Source organism: Symphalangus syndactylus, chromosome 22 (assembly GCF_028878055.3).
Source record: "Symphalangus syndactylus isolate Jambi chromosome 22, NHGRI_mSymSyn1-v2.1_pri, whole genome shotgun sequence".
In the NCBI taxonomy this organism is placed as follows: Eukaryota; Metazoa; Chordata; class Mammalia; order Primates; family Hylobatidae; genus Symphalangus; species Symphalangus syndactylus.
Genome location: NC_072444.2, coordinates 21,422,168 through 21,446,453, shown reverse-complemented (window position 1 = coordinate 21,446,453; position 24,286 = coordinate 21,422,168). Strand labels below are relative to the sequence as shown.

General features: G+C 55.0%; 2 protein-coding genes across 13 annotated transcripts in view; one reads left to right on the top strand and one right to left on the bottom strand.

The window, feature by feature from the left end:
- SPEN (spen family transcriptional repressor) overlaps positions 1 to 12,543 on the top strand; it is a 92,854-nt gene extending 80,311 nt beyond the window's left edge. For all 3 annotated transcript variants that reach the window (XM_055262496.2, XM_063631787.1, XM_055262497.2), the window contains 5 exons: positions 191 to 8,366; positions 9,225 to 9,734; positions 9,899 to 10,093; positions 10,803 to 10,961; positions 11,390 to 12,543. In XM_055262496.2, coding sequence (XP_055118471.1) covers positions 191 to 8,366; positions 9,225 to 9,734; positions 9,899 to 10,093; positions 10,803 to 10,961; positions 11,390 to 11,521 — 9,172 coding nt within the window. In that variant the 3' untranslated portion in view covers positions 11,522 to 12,543. The remainder of the gene's footprint in view (positions 1 to 190; positions 8,367 to 9,224; positions 9,735 to 9,898; positions 10,094 to 10,802; positions 10,962 to 11,389) is intronic.
- A 1,013-nt stretch (positions 12,544 to 13,556) lies between these two features.
- The window catches only part of ZBTB17 (zinc finger and BTB domain containing 17), a 41,272-nt gene continuing 30,542 nt past the window's right edge, over positions 13,557 to 24,286 (bottom strand). For 2 of the 10 annotated variants that reach the window (XM_055262499.2, XM_055262500.2), the window contains exons 3-16: positions 20,050 to 20,256; positions 18,696 to 18,884; positions 17,910 to 18,050; positions 17,471 to 17,596; positions 16,632 to 16,909; positions 16,392 to 16,534; positions 15,995 to 16,295; positions 15,505 to 15,592; positions 15,296 to 15,412; positions 15,096 to 15,216; positions 14,760 to 14,890; positions 14,217 to 14,426; positions 14,019 to 14,129; positions 13,557 to 13,940 (exon numbers count right to left, since the gene is read on the bottom strand). In XM_055262499.2, coding sequence (XP_055118474.1) covers positions 13,657 to 13,940; positions 14,019 to 14,129; positions 14,217 to 14,426; positions 14,760 to 14,890; positions 15,096 to 15,216; positions 15,296 to 15,412; positions 15,505 to 15,592; positions 15,995 to 16,295; positions 16,392 to 16,534; positions 16,632 to 16,909; positions 17,471 to 17,596; positions 17,910 to 18,050; positions 18,696 to 18,884; positions 20,050 to 20,254 — 2,445 coding nt within the window. In that variant the 5' untranslated portion in view covers positions 20,255 to 20,256 and the 3' untranslated portion in view covers positions 13,557 to 13,656. Of the gene's footprint in view, positions 14,130 to 14,216; positions 14,427 to 14,759; positions 14,891 to 15,095; positions 15,217 to 15,295; positions 15,413 to 15,504; positions 15,593 to 15,994; positions 16,296 to 16,391; positions 16,535 to 16,631; positions 16,910 to 17,470; positions 17,597 to 17,909; positions 18,073 to 18,695; positions 18,885 to 20,049; positions 20,257 to 24,286 lie in introns of those variants that run through there. The other 8 variants (XM_055262502.2, XM_063631814.1, XM_063631815.1 and 5 more) reach the window with 7 other exon arrangements.

Here is a 24,286-nt window from a genome sequence, read left to right as displayed (position 1 = left end):
TAGCTAGATTTCAAGTGCCTAGTAGCTACTTGAAGCTATAGTGGATAGCTACTACAAACTAATCATTTCACAAATGATTAAATAATGTCAAAGATTTTTTAGAAGCAGGAATTTCTGATTTCATATGTATGATTTCATGCATAAGTGATGAGGAAACAAAAGAACTAATATCTTTGTTATTTTTTGGCAGAGAGGAACGAAGGGCATCCTATGACTATAACCAAGATCGTACATATTATGAGAGCGTTCGAACTCCAGGCACTTATCCTGAGGATTCCAGGCGGGACTATCCAGCTCGGGGGAGAGAGTTTTATTCAGAATGGGAAACTTACCAAGGAGACTACTATGAATCACGATACTATGATGATCCTCGGGAATACAGGGATTACAGGAATGATCCTTATGAACAAGATATTAGGGAATATAGTTACAGGCAAAGGGAACGAGAAAGAGAACGTGACAGATTTGAGTCCGACCGGGACAGAGACCATGAGAGGAGGCCAATTGAACGAAGTCAAAGTCCTGTTCACTTGCGACGTCCACAGAGTCCTGGAGCGTCTCCCTCTCAGGCAGAGAGGTTGCCGAGTGATTCTGAGAGGAGGCTTTACAGCCGATCCTCAGACCGGAGTGGAAGCTGTAGCTCACTCTCCCCTCCAAAATATGAGAAACTTGACAAATCTCGTTTGGAGCGCTATACAAAAAATGAAAAGACAGATAAAGAACGAACTTTTGATCCGGAGAGAGTAGAGAGAGAGAGACGCTTAATACGGAAGGAAAAAGTGGAAAAGGACAAAACTGACAAGCAAAAACGCAAAGGAAAGGTTCACTCCCCTAGTTCTCAGTCTTCAGAAACGGACCAAGAAAATGAGCGAGAGCAAAGCCCTGAAAAGCCCAGGAGTTGTAATAAACTGAGCAGAGAGAAAGCTGACAAAGAGGGAATAGCAAAAAACCGCCTGGAACTCATGCCTTGCGTGGTTTTGACTCGAGTGAAAGAGAAAGAGGGAAAGGTCATTGACCACACTTCTGTGGAAAAGTTGAAAGCCAAGCTTGATAATGACACTGTCAAATCTTCTACCCTGGACCAGAAACTTCAGGTCTCTCAGACGGAGCCTGCAAAATCTGACTTGTCTAAATTGGAATCAGTTAGAATGAAAGTACCAAAGGAAAAGGGGCTTTCAAGCCATGTTGAAGTAGTGGAGAAGGAGGGCAGGCTTAAAGCCAGGAAACACCTCAAGCCTGAGCAGGCTGCAGACGGGGTAAATGCTGTGGATCTGGAGAAGCTGGAAGCAAGGAAAAGGCGCTTTGCAGATTCCAATTTAAAAGCAGAAAAGCAAAAACCAGAGATCAAGAAAAGCAGTCCAGAGATGGAGGATGCTCGTGTACTTTCAAAAAAGCAGCCTGACGTGTCCTCTAGAGAGGTCGTTGTGCTGAGGGAAGGAGAGGCTGAAAGAAAGCCTGTGAGGAAAGAAATTCTTAAAAGAGAATCTAAAAAAATCAAACTGGACAGACTTAATACTGTTGCCAGCCCCAAAGACTGTCAGGAGCTTGCCAGTATTTCTGCTGGGTCTGGCTCAAGGCTCAGCTCAGACCTACAAGCAAGACTGGGAGAACCAGCAGGTGAATCTGTGGAAAATCAAGAAATCCAATCAAAAAAGCCCATTCCCTCAAAACCACAGCTCAAACAGCTGCAGGTATTAGATGATCAAGGACCAGAGAGAGAAGACGTTAGGAAAAACTATTGCAGTCTTCGTGATGAAACACCTGAACGTAAATCAGGCCAAGAGAAATCACATTCAGTAAATACTGAAGAAAAAATTGGCATTGACATCGATCACACGCAGAGTTACCGAAAACAAATGGAGCAGAGTCGTAGGAAACAGCAGATGGAAATGGAAATAGCCAAGTCTGAGAAGTTTGGCAGTCCTAAAAAAGATGTAGATGAATATGAAAGACGTAGCCTCGTTCACGAGGTAGGCAAACCCCCTCAAGATGTCACTGATGACTCTCCTCCTAGCAAAAAGAAAAGGATGGATCATGTCGATTTTGATGTCTGCACCAAGCGAGAACGGAATTACAGAAGTTCACGCCAAATCAGCGAAGATTCTGAAAGGACTGGTTGTTCTCCCAGTGTCCGACATGGTTCCTTCCATGAAGATGAGGATCCCATAGGCTCCCCTAGGCTAATGTCAGTAAAAGGGTCTCCTAAAGTAGATGAAAAAGTCCTCTCTTATTCTAACATAACAGTCAGGGAAGAGTCGTTAAAATTTAATCCTTATGATTCCAGCAGGAGAGAACAGATGGCAGATATGGCCAAAATAAAACTATCTGTCTTGAATTCTGAAGATGAACTAAATCGTTGGGACTCTCAGATGAAACAAGATGCCAGCAGATTTGATGTGAGTTTCCCAAACAGCATAATTAAGAGAGAGAGCCTTCGAAAACGGTCTGTACGAGATCTGGAACCTGGTGAGGTACCTTCTGATTCTGACGAAGATGGTGAACACAAATCCCACTCACCCAGAGCCTCTGCATTATATGAAAGTTCTCGATTGTCTTTTTTATTGAGGGACAGAGAAGACAAGCTACGTGAGCGAGATGAAAGACTCTCTAGTTCTTTAGAAAGGAACAAATTTTACTCTTTTGCATTGGATAAGACAATCACACCAGACACTAAAGCTTTGCTTGAAAGGGCTAAATCCCTCTCTTCATCTCGTGAAGAAAATTGGTCTTTTCTTGATTGGGACTCCCGATTTGCAAATTTTCGAAACAACAAAGATAAAGAAAAGGTTGACTCTGCTCCAAGACCTATTCCATCCTGGTACATGAAAAAGAAGAAAATTAGGACTGATTCAGAAGGGAAAATGGATGATAAGAAAGAGGACCATAAAGAAGAAGAGCAAGAGAGGCAGGAATTGTTTGCTTCTCGTTTTTTACACAGCTCAATCTTTGAACAAGATTCCAAGCGATTGCAGCATCTAGAGAGAAAAGAGGAAGACTCTGACTTCATTTCTGGTAGGATCTATGGGAAGCAGACATCTGAGGGAGCAAACAGCACAACTGATTCCATTCAAGAACCAGTAGTTCTGTTCCATAGTAGATTTATGGAGCTCACACGGATGCAACAGAAAGAAAAAGAAAAAGACCAGAAACCCAAAGAGGTTGAGAAACAGGAAGATATAGAAAATCATCCCAAGACCCCAGAATCTGCTCCTGAGAATAAAGATTCAGAACTAAAAACTCCACCTTCCATTGGGCCTCCAAGTGTAACAGTCGTAACTCTAGAATCAGCCCCATCAGCACTAGAGAAGACCACTGGTGACAAAATGGTAGAGGCACCTTTGGTAACAGAAGAGAAGACTGTGGAGCCAGCCACTGTCTCAGAAGAAGCAAAGCCTGTGTCTGAACCTGCTCCTGCCCCTGTGGAACAGCTGGAACAAGTAGACCTGCCCCCAGGAGCAGACCCCAATAAAGAAGCTGCCGTGATGCCTGCACATGTTGAGGAAGGTTCATCAGGTGACCAGCTGCCTTATCTGGATGCCAAGCCTCCAACTCCTGGGGCCTCGTTTTCCCAGGCAGAGAGCAGCGTAGATCCAGAGCCTGACAGTACCCAGCCACTTTCAAAACCAGCTCAGAAGTCTGAGGAAGCCAATGAGCCAAAGGCCGAAAAGCCAGACGCCACTGCAGATGCTGAGCCTGATGCAAACCAGAAAGCCGAAGCTGCTCCTGAGGCTCAGCCCCCAGCTTCTGAAGATTTAGAGGTTGCTCCTCCAGTTGCTGCAAAGGATAAAAAGCCAAACAAAAGCAAGCGTTCAAAGACCGCTGTTCAGGCAGCTGCAGTGAGTATCGTGGAGAAGCCCGTCACAAGGAAGAGTGAGAGGATAGACCGGGAAAAGCTCAAGCGGTCCAGTTCTCCTCGGGGAGAAGCACAGAAGCTTTTGGAATTGAAGATGGAGGCAGAGAAGATTACAAGGACTGCTTCTAAAAACTCTGCTGCAGACCTTGAACATCCCGAACCAAGCTTGCCTCTCAGCCGAACAAGGCGCCGGAATGTAAGGAGCGTCTATGCAACCATGGGTGACCACGAAAACCGCTCTCCTGTCAAAGAGCCTGTTGAGCAACCAAGAGTGACCAGAAAGAGACTGGAGCGAGAGCTTCAGGAGGCCGCGGCGGTTCCCACCACCCCTCGGAGGGGAAGGCCTCCAAAGACACGCCGGCGAGCCGATGAAGACGAGGAGAACGAGGCCAAGGAACCTGCAGAAACACTCAAGCCACCTGAGGGATGGCGGTCCCCACGGTCCCAGAAAACTGCAGCTGGTGGTGGCCCCCAAGGAAAAAAGGGAAAAAATGAACCGAAGGTGGATGCTACACGTCCTGAGGCCACCACTGAGGTGGGCCCCCAAATAGGCGTGAAAGAGAGCCCCACAGAACGCAAGGCTGCTGAGGAGGAGGCAGGGAGTGAACAGAAACGTGACAGAAAAGATGCTGGCACAGACAAAAACCCCCCTGAAGCCGCCCCTGTTGAAGTTGTAGAGAAAAAACCGGCCCCTGAAAAAAACTCCAAATCAAAGAGAGGAAGATCTCGAAACTCCAGGTTAGCAGTGGACAAATCTGCAAGTCTGAAAAATGTGGATGCTGCCGTCAGTCCCAGGGGGGCTGCAGCACAGGCAGGGGAGAGGGAAGCTGGGGTGGTGGCAGTCTCCCCTGAGAAAAGTGAGAGTCCCCAAAAGGAGGATGGTTTATCATCCCAGTTGAAAAGTGATCCAATTGATCCAGACAAGGAACCAGAGAAAGAAGACGTGTCTGCCTCTGGGCCGTCCCCAGAAGCCACCCAGTTAGCCAAGCAGATGGAGCTGGAGCAGGCCGTGGAACACATCGCAAAGCTCGCCGAGGCCTCTGCCTCTGCTGCCTATAAGGCAGATGCACCAGAGGGCCTTGCCCCAGAGGACAGGGACAAGCCTGCACACCAAGCAAGTGAAACAGAGCTGGCTGCAGCCATTGGCTCCATCATCAATGACATTTCTGGGGAGCCAGAAAACTTCCCAGCACCTCCACCTTATCCTGGAGAATCCCAGACAGATCTGCAACCCTCCGCAGGTGCACAGGCGCTGCAGCCTTCTGAGGAAGGAATGGAGGCAGATGAGGCTGTGTCTGGCATCCTGGAAACTGAGCCTGCTACAGAATCTTCTAGGCCGCCAGTCAATGCTCCTGACCCCTCAGCAGGCCCAACAGATACCAAGGAAGCCAGAGGAAATAGCAGTGAAACCTCACAATCAGTGCCAGAAGCCAAAGGGTCTAAAGAAGCGGAAGTCACTCTTGTTCGGAAAGACAAAGGGCGCCAGAAAACAACCCGATCACGCCGCAAACGGAACACAAACAAGAAAGTGGTGGCTCCTGTAGAGAGCCATGTCCCTGAATCCGACCAAGCTCAAGGTGAGAGTCCTGCTGCAAATGAGGAGACAACAGTACAGCACCCCGAAGCCCCACAGGAAGAAAAGCAGAGTGAGAAACCCCATTCCACTCCTCCTCAGTCATGTACTTCTGACCTAAGCAAGACTCCCTCCACAGAGAATTCGTCCCAAGAAATCAGTGTTGAGGAAAGGACTCCAACCAAAGCATCTGTGCCCCCAGACCTTCCCCCACCTCCCCAGCCAGCGCCGGTGGATGAGGAGCCTCAAGCCAGGTTCAGGGTGCATTCCATCATTGAAAGTGACCCGGTGACCCCACCCAGCGATCCAAGCATCCCCCTACCCACACTGCCTTCTGTAACTGCAGCAAAGCTCTCACCTCCTGTCGCCTCTGGGGGGATTCCACACCAGAGCCCCCCTACTAAGGTGACAGAGTGGATCACAAGGCAGGAAGAGCCACGGGCTCAGTCCACTCCATCTCCAGCTCTTCCCCCAGACACAAAGGCCTCTGATGTCGACACCAGCTCCAGCACCCTAAGGAAGATTCTCATGGACCCCAAGTATGTGTCTGCCACAGGTGTCACTTCCACAAGTGTCACCACAGCCATTGCAGAGCCTGTCAGTGCTGCCCCTTGCCTACATGAGGCCCCGCCCCCTCCAGTTGAATCTAAAAAGCCTTTAGAGGAAAAAACAGCAGCTCCAGTGACAAACAACTCTGAGACACAAGCCTCGGAGGTGCTGGTAGTTGCTGACAAGGAAAAGGTGGCTCCAGTCATTGCTCCCAAAATTACCTCTGTTATTAGCCGGATGCCTGTCAGCATTGACCTGGAAAATTCACAGAAGATAACCTTGGCAAAACCAGCTCCTCAAACCCTCACTGGTCTGGTGAGCGCACTCACTGGCCTGGTGAACGTCTCCCTGGTCCCAGTGAATGCCCTGAAAGGCCCCGTGAAGGGCTCAGTGACCACACTGAAAAGTTTGGTGAGTACCCCTGCTGGGCCCGTGAACGTCCTGAAGGGGCCTGTGAATGTTCTCACAGGGCCAGTGAATGTTCTCACCACTCCAGTGAACGCCACAGTGGGCACAGTGAACGCCGCCCCAGGCACAGTCAATGCCGCCGCGAGTGCAGTGAATGCCACAGCAAGTGCAGTGACAGTCACAGCGGGTGCAGTTACTGCTGCATCTGGTGGTGTGACGGCCACAACAGGCACGGTGACAATGGCAGGGGCAGTGATTGCGCCGTCAGCAAAGTGCAAACAAAGAGTGAGTGCTAATGAAAACAGCCGATTCCACCCAGGGTCCATGCCTGTGATTGACGATCGTCCGGCAGACACGGGCTCAGGGGCGGGGCTGCGTGTGAACACTTCTGAAGGGGTTGTGCTCCTGAGTTATTCAGGGCAGAAGACCGAAGGCCCACAGCGGATCAGTGCGAAGATCAGCCAGATCCCCCCGGCCAGTGCAATGGACATTGAATTTCAGCAGTCAGTGTCCAAGTCCCAGGTCAAACCTGATTCTGTCACAGCATCGCAGCCTCCATCCAAAGGCCCTCAAGCTCCTGCAGGCTATGCGAACGTGGCCACCCATTCCACGTTGGTACTGACCGCCCAGACATATAATGCCTCTCCTGTGATTTCATCTGTGAAGGCCGATAGGCCATCCTTGGAGAAGCCCGAGCCCATTCACCTCTCGGTGTCCACACCTGTCACCCAGGGAGGCACGGTGAAGGTTCTCACCCAGGGGATCAACACACCCCCTGTGCTGGTTCACAACCAGCTGGTACTCACCCCAAGCATTGTCACCACAAACAAGAAGCTTGCTGACCCCGTCACCCTTAAAATTGAGACCAAGGTCCTTCAGCCGGCCAACCTGGGGTCCACGCTCACGCCCCACCACCCTCCTGCTCTGCCCAGCAAACTGCCTACAGAAGTCAACCATGTCCCCTCGGGGCCCAGCATCCCAGCAGATCGGACTGTCTCCCATTTGGCAGCCGCAAAGCTAGACGCTCATTCTCCTCGACCGAGTGGACCCGGGCCATCCTCATTCCCAAGGGCAAGCCACCCCAGCAGTACTGCATCCACGGCGCTCTCCACCAACGCCACAGTCATGCTGGCTGCAGGCATCCCAGTGCCCCAGTTCATCTCCAGCATCCACCCAGAGCAGTCTGTCATCATGCCACCCCACAGCATCACCCAGACTGTGTCCCTGAGCCACCTCTCCCAGGGCGAGGTGAGAATGAACACTCCCACACTGCCCAGTATCACCTACAGCATCCGGCCAGAAGCGCTTCACTCTCCTCGGGCTCCGCTGCAGCCCCAGCAAATAGAGGTCAGGGCCCCACAGCGTGCCAGCACCCCGCAGCCAGCCCCAGCTGGTGTGCCTGCGCTGGCCTCCCAGCACCCTCCCGAGGAGGAAGTGCATTATCACCTTCCCATCGCTCGAGCCACAGCCCCTGTGCAGTCAGAGGTACTAGTCATGCAGTCTGAGTACCGACTGCACCCCTATACTGTGCCACGGGATGTGAGGATCATGGTGCATCCACACGTGACAGCAGTCAGCGAGCAGCCCAGGGCCGCGGATGGGGTGGTGAAGGTGCCACCAGCCAGCAAGGCCCCTCAGCAGCCAGGAAAGGAAGCTGCCAAGACACCAGATGCCAAAGCTGCCCCCACCCCTGCCCCCGTCCCTGTCCCTGTCCCTGTCCCCCTTCCTGCCCCTACCCCTGCCCCTCATGGTGAGGCTCGTATCCTCACAGTTACCCCCAGTAACCAACTCCAGGGTCTGCCTCTGACCCCTCCTGTGGTGGTCACCCATGGGGTGCAGATTGTGCACTCCAGCGGGGAGCTGTTTCAAGAGTACCGGTACGGCGACATCCGCACCTACCACCCCCCGGCCCAGCTCACACACACTCAGTTTCCCGCTGCTTCCTCTGTTGGCCTGCCTTCCCGGACCAAGACAGTTGCTCAGGTGAGCCAGCCAGGTATCTCCCCACTGTCTGTTGGGCATGTGCTTCTGGGGCTCAGCAGGCTTTTAAGCAAAGGTGTGTTAAGGAAATCAGGGGCCAGGTGTGGTGGTTTATGCCTGTAATCCCAGCACTGTGGGAGGCCCAGATGGGAAGACTGCTTAAGCCCGGGAGTTCGAGACCAGCCTGGGCAACATGGCAAAACCCCATCTCTATAAAAAAAAAATTACAAAAATTATCCAGGTGTGGTGGCACACACCTGTGGTTTCAGCTACTTGGGAGGCTGAGGTGGGAAAATCGCTTGAGCCCTGGAGGCAGAGGTTGCATTGAACCAAGGTCATGCCACTATGCTCCAGTGACAGAGCGAGACCCAGTCTCAAAAAAAAAAAAAGGCCGGGCATAGTGGCTCACTTCTGTAATCCCAACACGTTTGGAGGCCAGGGCTGGCAGATCACTTGAGGTCAGGAGTTCAAGACCAGCTTGGCCAACATGGTGAAACCCTGTCCCTACTTAAAGAAATCCGCCTTTTGGTAAAGATAGTGGTTGAGTACAAGTGAACTGGTCAGCTAGTCCCTAAAGATTTTGATCTTTTCATGAGTTTAAAGAGCTTTCTTAGTTCTGAGATGAAAGTATTAGATCACGTCATGGGGAGTTCTGCATATGGGGAGGGAGGTAATGGGGGATCTCTCCTTACCTGGAACCCCGAGAGCAGCTCCGTTGATTCAGGCTCCTTCTGTGGGCCTGACTCAACGGGAGGTGCCACATCTTACCCTTTCCCTATGGCCCTTTGGGTCATTTGTTGGGCTCAGGGGCTTGTGCACAACAGACTGACTCTGTCCCTTTGCCTTCCTTCCCGACCCCAGGGCCCTCCTCCTGAAGGTGAGCCCCTGCAGCCCCCTCAGCCTGTGCAGTCCACACAGCCAGCCCAGCCTGTGCAGTCCACACAGCCTGCCCAGCCCACACCACCCTGCCCGCCCTCCCAACTCAGCCAGCCCAGCCAGCCACCAAGCAGCAAGATGCCTCAAGTGTCCCAGGAGGCAAAGGGGACCCAGACCGGAGTAGAGCAGCCACGCCTCCCAGCTGGACCTGCAAACAGGCCGCCTGAGCCTCACACCCAGGTTCAGAGGGCACAAGTGGAAACAGGCCCGACTTCCTTCCCCTCACCTGTGTCTGTCTCCATGAAGCCTGACCTCCCAGTCCCTCTTCCCGCTCAGACTGCCCCAAAACAGCCGTTGTTTGTCCCAACAACCTCTGGCCCTAGCACCCCACCAGGACTGGTTCTGCCGCACACTGAATTCCAGCCAACCCCCAAACAAGATTCCTCTCCACACCTGACTTCCCAGAGACCCGTGGATATGGTTCAACTTCTGAAGGTAAGCACGAGCAGGGGCTGCCCTTCCTGGCCCCCAGGTTTTATGCCATGTCAAATGTCCTAAGATTCCCTAGCTAAGACCCGCAAGCTACAGCCTCTGGCCGTGTCCAGCGTGGCTCAGCGAGGGGCCATGAGCTCACTTCCTGTTTGTTTCCCTGTGAGCAGAAGTACCCCATCGTGTGGCAGGGCCTGCTGGCCCTCAAGAATGACACAGCTGCTGTGCAGCTCCACTTCGTCTCTGGCAACAACGTCCTGGCCCATCGGTCCCTTCCCCTTTCTGAAGGAGGGCCCCCACTAAGGATCGCCCAGAGGATGCGGCTGGAGGCAACGCAGCTGGAAGGGGTTGCCCGAAGGATGACGGTAAGACTCTGAGGCCCAAGTGAGCAACTGCCCCACCTACAGGGAGGGAAGACATAGGTAGTCCCTGCCAGCCCATCTCCCTGGCCTGTCATGGAAGCATTAACTGTATTCTTGTTGTTGAAACACTCTCTGTCACCTGGGCTGAAGTGCAGCGGCGTGATCTCTGTTCATTATAGCCTCTGCCTCCCACGTTCAAGTCATTCTCTTGCCTCAGCCTCCTGAGTAGCTGGGATTATAGGCATGAACCACCATGGCACTACCATGCCCAGCTAATTTTTTGTATTTTTAGTAGAGATGGGGTTTTACCATGTTGGCCAGGCCAGTCTTGAACTCCTGACCTCAAGTGATATGGCTGCCTTGGCCTCCCAAAGTGCTGGGATTACAGGCCTGAGCCACTGTGCCTGGCCAGTAACGGTATTCTTGAAGTGAGCAGTGAAGGGTCCACTATGCTTCTACTTGATGGGGGGATGTAAAGTACCTCTAGACCCAGAAACAAGGCTTTACAGTTTTTAAAAATTACTATTTTTTAAATCAGCTTTCTTAGGTTGAAAAAAAAGCTTTTTTTTTTTTTTTTTTCATTCAAATATCAGGGTAGACTTTAAAGTCATCTCAGAGGTGGGGGTTTTTGTGGACCTGATACTGTGGGTTGGACGTGGGCTGGTGTTTGACTAGGAGGCCCCTGCTCACTGGTGGCTGGCCTCTGCCTCAGGTGGAGACAGATTACTGTCTGCTGCTGGCTTTGCCCTGTGGCCGTGACCAAGAGGATGTCGTGAGCCAGACCGAGTCCCTCAAGGCTGCCTTCATCACTTACCTGCAGGCCAAGCAGGCGGCAGGGATCATCAACGTTCCCAACCCTGGCTCCAATCAGGTCGGTTGTCCTGTGTCCTTCCTTCACATGTACACCCACAGGTGGGGCTGGTCAGGGTAGGTGGGCTGACTCATCTGGTGCCCACTAGATCTGGCCCCAGAGGTGGGCAAAGGGGCATTTTGGACAGAAGTCAGTAGAGCACATGGGGCGGGGCGCCATCACCCATCCTGAAGAGAACCCAGGGAACCGCTGAGAACACAGGTGTTCCATGAGTTTAAAGATAGGGAAGAGGGCCCCAGGGGGTTCCTGTTTATATAGTTTTCTGACACCTGCTAGGTCTTCCAGTAGACATAGTCCTGACACATTTGCTGGTTGGGGACTGATTTGGCCTGGCTCTTAGCATTGGGCCTCTTCAGGGCTACCCAATGGAAATGGAGTTGTGGGGGTGAAGACAGAGGGTCCTACTTTGCTCTCTATCCTGTCTCCAGCCTGCCTACGTGCTGCAGATCTTCCCGCCCTGTGAGTTCTCTGAGAGTCACCTGTCCCGCCTGGCCCCTGACCTCCTTGCCAGCATCTCCAACATCTCTCCCCACCTCATGATTGTCATTGCCTCCGTGTGAGCCACTGAGTAGTTATCACCTCAGTGAATCTTCCCAGGGCTCTGCAGCAAAAACAAAGGACAACCCAGCCAAGCAGAGGAAGAAGCTGCCGAAGGGGACAGACTCCACTGCCAGATGGCCAGCCTTTTGCTGTCCTGCCACCCGGCTCAGTTGGACAGACTTCCTCTGGGAGTGGTGCTGCTACCTTGTATGTTTACATGATGCTTTAGCCCAAGGACACATTACCAACCCATGGACTCGCAGACACCCTGGGGCTGGGTTTCTCTCTCCTCTTTTTGGAGAAAAGGAACAGGGCAGTGGAATGAAAATTTTTTGTTTGTTTTTAAGAAACAAAACAGAACTGCCTTTGCACTAAATTAGTGACTTGGACTTTTGCCCAGTGAAGACAGGCTGTGACACTCTGGATGTCTCAGTGTGTGTAGACACACATTGCGGACTCTTAACGCAGGAAGGACTTCAAACTTCTGCTGAGACCTTGGGGTCAAGGAACATTTCATTGGGTTTTTTTGTCCACCCCCATCTCCCTTGCTCATTCGGATGCGTCACCTTAATTCTCCTGCTGCCACCGTCTTTGATTCACCGGGATGTACAGTTTACAGTTGAAGAGCAAACAGAAAGGTTTTCTCTTGGTGGGATATGCAGAACTTGGGATGTGTGTATATATAAATATATAATATATATAAATATATATAATACTGACTTAAAAAATCAAATCCCCGACATACATTTTTTTTAATCTGTGCCAAAAATGTGTTTTCAGAGGAAATCTTATTTTCATATTCAGACTTTGTATTGCCCACTCATTTGTATAAGTGCGCTTCGGTACAGCACGGGTCCTGCTCCCGCGATGTGGAAGTGTCACACGGCACCTGTACAAAAAGACTGGCTAACCCCTCTTCCTATTACCTTGATCTCTCCCCCAACTTCCTAACACTTATTAATTTATGAAACTGTTTTTCTCAGCGCAGTTTTGTTTTGTGTGTCCATTGGATTACAAACTTTATTAAAAAATATAAAACACACCAAGTGTGAATGTCATTGTCACTTGGGTGGGAGGACGAACCATGGGTCCTTGGCTTATGGGAACAGTCAGCCCTCATCCTGCTTTTGCTCCCCATGCCAAGTCTGTACATGGGAACTGTTTCCCTTCTGCCTCCTAGTCAGTCCTCCTCCCCAAGGATAATTTTATCTTGCACAAAGGAGATTTTGGTCATGGACACTGAACGTAACTATTGCTCACTCTTGTGGTGTCTTCAAAGTCCTAACTGGTTCTTAGGTAATGTGGAAGGCACTTCCAATTTTGATTGATAGAGAATATAACCACACCCCATGCCATCTCAGAAACATTTTAGCAAGCTTTGGTTTCTTGTCTCTTGCCCCCTCTTCCCTTCTCCCAGTGTGAAGCAGGCTGACTCCTGCAGAGGCAGTGGCCTGCTGGGGCCCTTGGGGGCTCATTTGATCCTGTATCTATCTATCTGCCTCCAGACAGAAGGATGGGAGTTGGGGACAGGCTTCCCCTGCAGCTGTATTCTCTACCAGCTGTGGAGCTGGGACAGGGACATGGGGACTATAAAGTTGGTGGTCTCACTTGCAATACCAATGGGCTTCTACAAATGGGCCTGTCCTGGTGTGAGATGGCATCCCCCTCTGAACGAACGGTGGATCACAGGTGCTGGGGCCAACTGTGGGGAGCCGAGATGGTACCTCCTGACTCCTTGCTGACAGGAATGAGAAAGCTGCTCCACCAGCTCCGTACCTCCCCATCAAAGCCCCTGGCTGCTCCTTCCTGTCCCTCTGGGCCCCCAGCCTGGTGGCAGAGATGCCATCTTTTGAACCTTCCCAAAAGGTTCAAAAGATGTACTGCCCACTCCTCAACTTGGGGCAAAGCAGCCAGCCTGGCTCTCGTTGTACTCTCATTCAGCAAGGACGGGCTGACTTTCCCAGGAAGGCTGGTTCCTGGGTGGTAACAGCCTTTCTGTGGCATCAGTTATAGCTGCCAGCTCCCCACCCACCCCACAGGGACCTATAGGCAGCATTAGAAAATAATCCAATTTATTCTCTCTAGGGAACAGGCCACCCTTCCCGGTTCCAGGGTGCCATCCATCCTTAAATAAACAGTCAGAAGGGCCACCAGCTCACTCGGCAGGCGGCGGACATTCAGGAGCTGTAGGGGAGGTCTCTGCCAGTGCGGGCTGGCCCTCGGCCCCGTCTCGAGGGCGGAAGACCAGCTCCCCAGCCTGCAGCACCTGCCCGGCAGGCCACGTGCCACCTGGCCCATACTGCTGATAGAAGTCCGCGTCTGTCTGGAACATGACCAGTGCCTGGGCTGTGTGGATTCGCACGTGCTGAGCCAAGCTGTTGGCATCCAGAAATTTGTCCCCACAGGAGTCACAGGCGTAGAGGATGTGAGTGTTGGGGTCTGTGGAGGTGGGGCAGCAGTCAGAGTGGGAAGGACCCCGGGCTCCGCCCACATTCACACGCAGGTGGCCCCCCTCACCTTCTTCCTGCACTTGCTTCACAGCTTTGCTGATCTCGGCCTTCAGGACTTCCGTCTCATCGGCTGTCACTGCAGCTCCCACCGGCACCACTGCGGGCAGAGTCGCAGGGCCTAAGGTGAAGGCACGGGCACTGCCCCATCATCGCCACCCTGGCAGCAAGCTGCCTGTGACTTCCCTCTGCTGCCCACAGCCCGCACCTGTGAGCTGAGTGACGGCTGTCGCTGCCAGTGCCTCGGTGGCCAGCGTGACCATGTCATCCACAGTGACCACGCTGACCTCACTGCCCTCCTCGGGCTCCAGGATCTTGATGCCTGCCTTGCCCTGGTGCACGGTCTTCACGTGGGAGCGCAGGTTGTCTACCCGGTTGAAACCACGCCCACACTTATCACACAGGTAAGGCTTCTCTCCTGGGGGAGCAAAGTTCTCTCTTGCCTTTGGGGGAAGGGGCTGCAGGGGTGGGGTGGGAGGCCCTCAATGACTCGTTTGCCCAGCAACCCTGTCTTTTACAGCAGGAGGTGCTCTGGGACGGCCACCAGAGCTGCATGGGTGTCTCTGGTGACACTGGCACCTCTGGAAGCTCTAGGAAAATGAGGTCCTCTTTTGAACAGAACTGCCTTCAAGGCCACCTGCAGCAAGAGCTAGCATCCGAGGCTGGGGTCTGAGGGTCCCTTCCTTCCCCCTGCTCCCCACCTGGCAGCAGGGTCTGGGAAGGAACAGGCATGGCAGGGGCCACAGCTCACCAGTGTGAATGATGATGTGCTTAGACAGGTCCCCCACGTTCACGAAGGCCTTGCTGCACACGCTGCACTTGTGTGGGCGGATGTTGTCGTGGTGGCGAATATGATTGGCCAACTGGCTGGACTGGACGAATCTGTGGGGCCACAGGAAGGGACTCGCATGGAACTGCCCCAACCTGGGCCTCCTGCCTCACCCTCTAGACTGAAAAGGGCCCCTGGGACCAGGGCCTGGGGCGTGGGCAGCAGTCAGCTCAGTCCCCAGCCAAGCCCCCAGTTTGTCTTTTGAGCCCCCTCACTGTGGGGTGTCTGGCCAACAGGTGTGGGGGAGGGGGGCAGGACCTCTTGCCGCAGCGCTCGCAGACGTAGGGCTTCTCCCCGGTGTGCTGGCGCACGTGGGCGATGAGGGAGCTGGCCTGGGTGAAGGCCTTACCGCACATCACACACTGGCATGGCTTCTCACCTGCGGACCGGGCAGAAGGTGTTGGTGCCTGCTCCTCTCCGTGCCCTACCAGCCCTGGGCATGGCCGCTCACCACCCACCTGTGTGAATGCGGACGTGCCGCTGCAGAGCGCCGGGGTCTGCAAACTGTCGCTGGCAGTGGATGCACACGTAGGGCTTCTCCCCGCTGTGGATCCGAAGGTGCCGCTTCAGGTTCCCTGTGGCGAGACCGAGGGCGAACCTGGCGTGGGGCACCACTGGTGGCCGAGGAGCAGGGGTGTGAGGGCAGCCAGGGCAGCCCTGGCCCTACCTGAGGTGGTGAACTGCTTCCCACACTCTCGGCACTTGAGGGGCCCGTCAGCGATGTGGATCTTCAGGTGGGCCTTCAGGTTCCCTACCTGTGCCCAGGGAGGGGTCAGGGGGGCCACCCCACAGAGCTCGGCCCCGGGCCCCCTCACCTGCCCCTCCCACAAAGGAACAATCGACTCTCAGGCTTGCCAGGGTCCGTGAAGGGCTCCATCTCTCCTGGGTCAGGAGAGGTCCCAGGTCCCAGCGGTGAGAGGTAAGCCATCCCACCCCATTTTTTCAGGACCAAACCCCGCCCTGACTGGGCCTGCCCTCCGCAGAGCAGCCGGGAGCTCCCCCGCGGAAGTGGCTCTCGCTGGGCCTGTTTCCTGGGTGAACAAGCTGATGAGCTCCTGGAGGCCGGGGCTGTGCTCCCCCCGCCCCACCACGTGGCATGCATGCGACTGCGGCCACCGGCGGCTCCCAGGAGCTGGTTCCGGGAGGGGTCCGCACACCTGGTTGAACTTCTTGTCGCAGTGTGGGCACTTGTGCTCCTTGTCCGTGTCGTGGGTCTCCAGGTGGCGCATCTTGGAAGTGGGGTCGGAGAAGGAGCGGCCGCAGTAGTCGCACTGGTAGGGCTTCTCGCCGCTGTGCACCAGCTGGTGGCGCTTGAGGTTGCCCGAGGTGGTGAAGAGCTTGCCGCAGTCCTCGCAGCGGTAGCGCGCCTCGCCCGAGTGCCGCTTCTTGTGCAGGTTGAGCAGGCTGATGAGGCGGTAGCTCTTCCCGCACTCCTCGCAGCCGTAGGGCTTCAGAGGGCTGCAGGGCCAGAAGGCGACAGGAGGCAGGGCTTGCTGGGGCGTGAAAGGCCGGGCCTGGCAGGGGCCGGGGCAGGAGGCTGGCCTGGGGCAGTACCTGTGCGTCTTCTCATGGGCCTTGCACGCGGCCGGGTCGGAAAAGGCCTTGCTGCACTCCCGGCACGAGAAGGGCTTCTCCCCCGTGTGGATGCGGATGTGCCGCTTGAAGTTCCCCGTGTGCGTGAACTCCTTCCCACAGTCCTGCGGGTGCAGCGGGGAAGCGGGGTGTGAGGGGCAGCCGGTGGGAGGCTGGAGGGGAGGGAGGCTGGCGGGGATGGCTGGCCACACTCTCCCTCACCTCGCACTTGTGGATGACGGAGCCGTAGGCCTTGGACTCCGTGCGGTCGCCGTAGGTGCCTGAGCGCAGGCCCCGGGCCTCGGCGCCGAGCTCCTGCCCCGAGTCTGTGCCCGCTGACTCCTCGTTCTCGTTCTCCTCGGGGGCCTCTCCGTTCTCGTCGGGGGCCTCTCCGTTCTCCAGCTGGGGACCCTCCTCCTTGACCTCAGCTGGCCCTGCGCCCTCCTCCTCTTGCTCCTCTTGCTCCTCTTCCCCTTTCCGGGCGGGCTCCACCTCCATTTCTGCGGAGAAAAGGGCAAGCATGGAGGCGTCTCAGAGGGCGCGGGGGCCTAGCAGCCAGGCCTGGGTCTGGGCCCCACACGCAGCCCTCTCTGCCTGAGCGCATGTGAGGGGCGCCGGCAACATGTGGAAGGGACAGTAAATGGCCCCAGCACTGGCCAAGGAAAGCCCCCGGGAGTCCTGTGAACTGGGTATTTGCTGCTTGGGGGATGCAGGTAGGGGGCTCAGCCAGCTGGGGTGGGCGCTGTCGGCCATCAGGCACTGGAGGATTGCTGTGGGTGGCAAGGCACCCCTGCGCGGTGCTCAAAGCCGGGAAGCAGCAGAAGCTCCAGGGCTTTGAAGGACGTGCCTGTGCTCACAAACACACGGCTAGCATGGTCAGCCAAGGAACGACCTTGAGACTCAAGAACATGCGAAGACCAAGGTGTCCCAAGCTGAAGTGCATGGTGACTCCAAGTGGGACTAGCTGGAGGCAGGAGGAGAGGGAGGCCCCAGTGCGCAGTGGAGGCAGGGCCCTGGGAGGATGCACCAGGAAGGGCCTGGCCCTGGCTGGGCGGGGCTACCTTGCTCTGAGCTCTCGGACAAAGCAGCCTCAGCTTCTGCGGCAGCCATGCCACTCGTGGGGTCTGGCTTGAGCTCCACAGGCGGCGGCTCCCGGGGCGCATCGGCTTTCTCTGTCTGCTCTGCACCTGGGTGGGGGAAGCACCGGAGGCTGGATTGCTACCCTCTGCCCAGGGGTCGGATACCTCTCCTGGACCAGCGCGCTGGTGGTGGCTGCGTGTGACCCAGGAGGGGAGGCCCTAGCACACCCCTAGCTGAGGCTGTTGTGTCTGCTCTGGTTGAAACAGACTTCCTGGAACACACAATAGGTCATTCTGGGTAACACAGGCTCGAGAGGTACAGGTGCCCATGCTACCTGCCCCAAGGCAGGCCTCACTACCCTGTGCCCAGGCTGCTGGGAGGTGACAGGGCAGCCGGCTGGGTCCTCCACATCTGACTCACCGCTGGCCGCACTCTGGGCCTGACCGCCGCGCTCCTCCTTGAGGTCCCTGCTGGGGCCTGTGGGTGCGCTGCATCCCTTCTGCTCCAGCCTGCTCAGCGTGCTAGTGGCCACCTTCTCCTCTCTGGCTCTCTTGTCCCCTCCTGGAGATGGAACAGGGCAGACCTGCCGTTTCCCATCAAGTGCCCGCCATTTGGAGGTGTGAGGTGGCCCAGAACTTGCTAGGTCTTCCTCGTCCTCCCTAGGGTACCTCTAAGTAGTGGTTTGCTGATTTGTTCATTCACCAAATTATTCACAGGGCACCCACTCCATGCCAGGCTGATGGCTGGACACTGGGAATACAACAGTGATGGTTCCTGCTTGTGTGGGACATGCAGACCTCATGTGTGCACTAAGGGAGCTGACCAGAGGTCAGCACTAGGAAAGGGAGGAACGCGGCCTCTGGAAGTCTACAGCAAGGCACTTGGCCCATAGTGGGCATCTGAGGGCTTTTATCTTAGCAGCTAAGGGAAGTGGAAGGAGGGGCTCAGGAGAATAGACCCGCAGGAGGGTTTAGGAGCAAATCCTGCCCATGTGCAAAGGCACTGAACCAGGCACGGCTCCCGGGTGCTCTGTAGGGGAAAGGCAGGCAGAGAGGCCACCCTCAGACCTGAGGCTAACCCTCTCCAGCACCCACAACCGAGGCAGGGCCAGATGAGGAAACTGAGACCCAGAAAGTCAGAGGCAGAGCCCACGTCAAAAGCCAAGGTCTCTGGCCATCTGCTTGGGAGCAGCTGCCAATAACCTACCTTCTGTGACCAAGGCCTCCGCATTTCCCCCAGGGCTGGTAGCCGGCTCAGCAAGTGACTTGAGGGCATGGCAGGCCGTGATGATGTCCTGCATTTGGAGGAAGGTGGCCACAGCCAGCACATCATCCACGTTCTCAGGGCTCAGGCTCAGCTTGGCCGTGTACATAAACTCCAGCACTTGCCCCAGGCCTGCCAAGGACAGGACAGCTGTCACAGACCCACCTCAAGATCCGGCACCGGCAGCCTGCCCCACCACTCCACTCAGCAGCAGGATGCAGGGATTTAGGAACAGCTGAGTGGCAAGCCTGCATTGCCCCATCTCCTCTGTGGAGAGGAGGCAGGTAACCTGGGGGATCTCAGCACTGCCAACAGCCCTTGAAAAGAAGTGCTCGCTGAGGGTCTGAATACCTGCCCTGCACAGAGAACAGGAGGTGTGAACGCCCACCCTGCACAGAGGACAGGAGGTGTGAATGCCCACACTGCACAGGGAACAGAAGGTGCGACTGTCCTCCCTGCATGGAGGAGGATGGGCTGTGAATGCCGCCCATGCATGGAGAAAAGGAGGTGTGAATATGCACCCTGCACAGAGGATGGGGGTATAAATGCCCACCCTGCATGGAGGACAGAGTGTGAATGCCTGCCCTGGATGAGGACAGAGGTGTGAATGCCCACCCCGCATTGAGGACAGATGGTGTGAACACCTGCCCTCCACAACCTCTATTTGGCCACTACACTTCACCAGTGGAGGACACTCCAACCTGACTTTCATCAGGGCTCTGCTACCAACTCTCTATCTGACTGACCTCCAGGCCAGTCACTGACCTCTTTGGATCTCAGTTTCCACATCTATAAAATGGGAGAATAATACCTTCTCATGGCATGTCATGCCAGTCTGGGTTGGGAGTTTGAATCCAGGACCAGTTCCTTCCACAACCCCAAGGTCTTCCTGACACTGCTCCCAGCCCCTAGGCCTTCCCCATCACCTCTCCCCACACTTCTAGTTAGCACTGGGGTAGATGCTTCAGGACTGACTCTGCCATGGAAAGGGGCCAGAGGGCATAGAGCCTGCCTGCTCTCTGCCCCTCCCAATGAAGCCTTTCCTGTGTTCACTGTGGCCTAGAGCTCATCATGAGCCCTTCCTGCCCGTTCTCCTCTTACCACTCCACTGCCAATCAAACAGGCCCCCAAAAGGTGGGAGGAACTTAGTACTGAATTGCTCATGGCCTGAAGCCTGTGTGGGAGGCCTGTTGCATCCCACAGCCTGCAGGTGCTGCCCCTGGAGGGCCTAGCATGGCACAGGGCCAGCCATAGCTTCTGGCCCTCAGCAAGCTCAGCCCCAGCCCTGATGGGGTACCTGCCGCATTACTGATGTCCAGGTGCACCACGTCCTTCTGGTCCACGAAGAGCATCTTGAAGTACTCGCTGCAGGCCGCCAGCACTGCCTTATGAGCCTTAAAGTGAACACCGTCCACCACAAAGGTGCAGTCACAGAGAAGCCCCAGCTGCCGCTGCTGGTTCAGCTGTTCCAAGACATGCTGGCTATGCTGGGGAAAGTCCATGGCTGAAGAAAGCCAAAGGGCATTGGGGTTAGCATGGAGAAAAGACGACAGACACACTCAACAGTCACTCCCAAACTCCCAGGCGAGCACCATGGAGAAGACAGAATTAAAACAAGTGAGGGCATTTCTGCCACAAAAGGGCAGTTCACTCCAGATACCCCCTGCAAGCCAAACTCAACCAACTGGTGGCTCCTATATTCCTGGGTTTACTGGCCAGGAAAAGTGGCCCAAACTAAAAAGCACTGGGGCACCAACACGAGGCAGCCGCCTCCATATTCAGCCTGATAATAACATGAAAAAGCCAAAAAAGGGAACAACACAGAACACTGAAATGTGTCATCATTTCAAAAATGAAAAGACATGGTCACTTTAACATTTGTTACAAAAAGAATGCATGACAATCTCAGAAAAGGACAGATGTTTCAACTGGACATGTTGGTCTTTAAGAAAAGTTTCCTATTTTCTCATTCTCTCATGGACAGGTGAAGACAAGACGGTGTTTCATCAGCCAGCGTTGCAGAACTCGGCCCCTCTCAGGCTCTGCACGTACCCCATCTCCCGACAAAGCCTAGATCTCCCTCTCTTTCCGACTCATGGGAACTACCTAGAGTTGTGGAGTCTTCTGACTCCAGAAACCTGTGCCCTGGTGGCCATCCCAGGAGAAACACCTCTGATCCTGACCCCAAGAGCTGCTGACCTGGCCACAACTTCTCTGTCAAGTGCCTCACTTAATGCCTGGAAATCCCACAAGTGAAAATGCTCAGGAAAATTCCATGGCCCGGTGCCGAGCAATCTTGAACCGCACAAGCCGTGACTAAGTAACTATCTAAAACAGCTCTCCCTCCCGCCCCAACACCACCCAGAGTCGGCGTCAACATCAGCAATCATCTAGGGAAAATAAGCGGGCCTTCTTTCCTAGAAAGAACCCATTTTTCAGAATGTTTGAAGAGAAAAATCAACACCCACTGTCTGGGGCCACATTAGACAGATTCAACTGGGCACGGCTATCACGCCCTGGCCCAGGATCTGCTAAGGGGTAGTGAATTCTCTGCCTACTCCTCCTCTTCTCTGAGGCCTGAGTCTGCACAGGGCTGGCCCCCCTGCTTCTGGGCAGGTGAGAGGGACACTTTGGGGCTCTCCGCCCCCAGTTTCGGCAGCTCTGCCCCGGCTCGGGCACTCCCCTGTGACATCAGCATCTTGGGGGTGAATCACTGCCACAGCTCTGAAGCTGCTGTGGCCATGCATGGCTATCCGGCTGTGATGAGTCGTGGAGGAAGCCACGCCCCTCACACCAGCACAGGTTGGCCTTGAAGGGCGCCAAGGCCCCCCACCACGTGATGTCTGGAAACTTTTTACAAGTGGGGGTATCTGCTGAGCAGGGGGAAGTGACGCAACAAATAACGGGGAGCATGGCAGTGGCAACAGGCATGAGCCACAGTGCATCAGCCTCCGAGCCACAAGTTCAGCGTTGCTGCTGCCACCGGAGACCCAGAAACAGCCGTTCTCTCCCCCTACACATCCCCGCGCCGGCTTCGGCTCTCTCAGTGACATTCCTAAATAGCTGTGGCTAGAGCCCTAAGTGTAAGCATTGGAGAGCCAGGGCCGGCCCCGAAATCAGGAGGTAAGGCCCTGGGGCAGCTGGCCCCGCACCAAAGCCAAGTGGCTGGCAGCAGCACACAGCCACCTGGAGCAAAGCACAGAGGCCTTTCTCTCCTGTCCTCAGTCCCTGGAAGCAGCAGGTTCCCATCTGTGACCTGAAGGAACGCAAGGGAGAATCGTGGCTGCGCTGCTCCTATGCACTGGACATGGGGAGGCACCAATGTCCAGCTTGTGGATCAAGACCTGAAGGGCACGAAGGGCAAGGTGGGTGCAGAAGGAACCAAAGGCAGGGGCGAGGTGGGCCCAGGCCACGTCAACCCTAGAGCTGTCTTCTCCTGGCTGTGGAAAAGGTCACGTGAGCACACAGGTGTGTGGGTGGCAAGCCCTGGGCCTTAATTGCCAGTCACCCCCTACATACCCAGGAGCCCCAAGTGCAGAAGAGGGGAATACCAGGGCCCACACGGCAAAATCCTCAACTGGCTTCAGAAGCAGCCCATCTGGAACTTGCAAGTGAGGCCCAACCCTTCTCTCCAGGCTGTGGGCCCGGCTTCCTCACCTTCCCCAGGAACCAACCCGAAACTTCAGCCACCCAGGTGCTAAAACAACCTGGGGAGCATCAGCTGAACCCCCAGAGGTACAAAGAACCCTCTAGCAGGAAAACCATCTGACCTGCCGGGAAGAGTCATGTGAGAAGACTCCTAGCCAAGGGGAGGGACAGGATCAATCTGCCTTGTCTGGGCCCAAGGCTGGGATGAGCCTCCCTGTGGCCATGTGCCCTGGGGCTTCCTGGCAAGTGCAGCCCCGCCCAGCCATACAGCTGTTCTGGGACTGGATGGATGGATGGATGGATAAGCTAGATAGATTAGATAAGACACATTCGCTAGATAATAAACTAGTAAAGGCCCCGAAGACAGGGTGGGTGGTTGTCCAGCCCCCCACATACCACCACCCGCCAAGAGAGCAGCTGTGTGCCCATGAGCAACATTTTCCACCGTGCTTACTGCACTTTTCCAATGCAAGATGCCCACCCAGAAGTGGGCTCCTCCCACACATGGGTGTTAGGAGGAGAAAGGGAGGCATCTATAATCCTCTGAAGGGCTGCCCCAACAGAGAAATGCACCAAAAGGGAAGAAAACAGGAGAAATGATAAGAAGCGGGGAGGAAGAAGTGAAGATGGGCAAAGTAAGGGAAGGAAAGGAGAGAAGAAGGAAGGAAGGAAGGAAGGGAAAGAGGGAGAGAGGGAGGGAGGGAGGGGCCCTGTACCCACAGACAGATCAGCAGCAGCTGAAATGCGCTTACCAGTACAATCAGGGACTGGCTTCCCAAGGGTGCAAGAGCAGCTTGAGGGGGCCAGGAGGGGGCGGACCAAGTGCTAAATGGTGTCACCTGCAGAACTGTGTCACTGTGGACTTTATAACCAAAGCCCCACCCTCATAGGGCAAGTGGAGCTCAGGGTCCCCCAGGCTGTTCCCCAGCCAGGAAGCTCGAATAGCCCCTCTCTCAAGGACTGTGGTGAGATGGGAGGCATGGCCGGCTGGGTCCTTCCCTCAGAGGGGCTGAGCTAGAACTAGGCAGTCCCCCACCTCCAACCCACATGAACTGGTCTGGAGGGATCACCAGCCTGTATCCTAGTTCCCCTCTTATCTTTTCCTCAGCGACAGGAACCCAGCAGGATGGCCAGGCTTGGAGGGACACAGGAAAAGGGTCTGGGAGCGAAGGGGTGTGTTGGTCCTAGGAGCATATCCCCTCCTAAGTATGTGCTAGGAGGTGCTGTCTGGGGAGACGTTAACCACAGTAATCAGATCAACAGCCAGCTGCTCCCCATCGCCCCCAGACGTGCGGGCACAGAGGGCGAAGAAATACTGTTCCCACCAGGCAGCCTGCCCCACCCCGCCCTTGGAATATGGTGCCCATAGCTCAAGTACAAGTGTCAAGGTCCGTGGTCTTTACTTCACCTTGCGTGATGGGCGATAAATACGGGCACTAGTTAAAGTGACTTGTAAGGAAGATCCTAAAACCTTAGACCCACAGAAAATGCCAACAGAACGAGACCACAGAGCCCAGCAGCCCCGAGTCCTCATTTTAGATGCAGACTGACCTGACCCCCCTCACAAAGTCTTAGCTGCAATCGGGCACCTTTTCCCAACACCTCTAGTCACTCAGTTTTTCTCCCTGACCTCAGGTGTCAGAGCTGGGATGCTGTCCTGATGACCAAAAGCTTAGCTGGACACAGAGCCCTGGGCTCCCTCACGAGGAATTCACTGGGGAACAAAAAAGTGAGGCACTGAGACACCTGCAGCGTGAGTCCGGACAGGCACACTCACACAGCGGAATGGATGCGGCAGAACCGACACGGCAGAACGGACGCAGATGATGCAGAGCCCCTCTCAGGATGGCCAGCCATTCCTCTCCTGCCAGGGCCCACCACGCCTC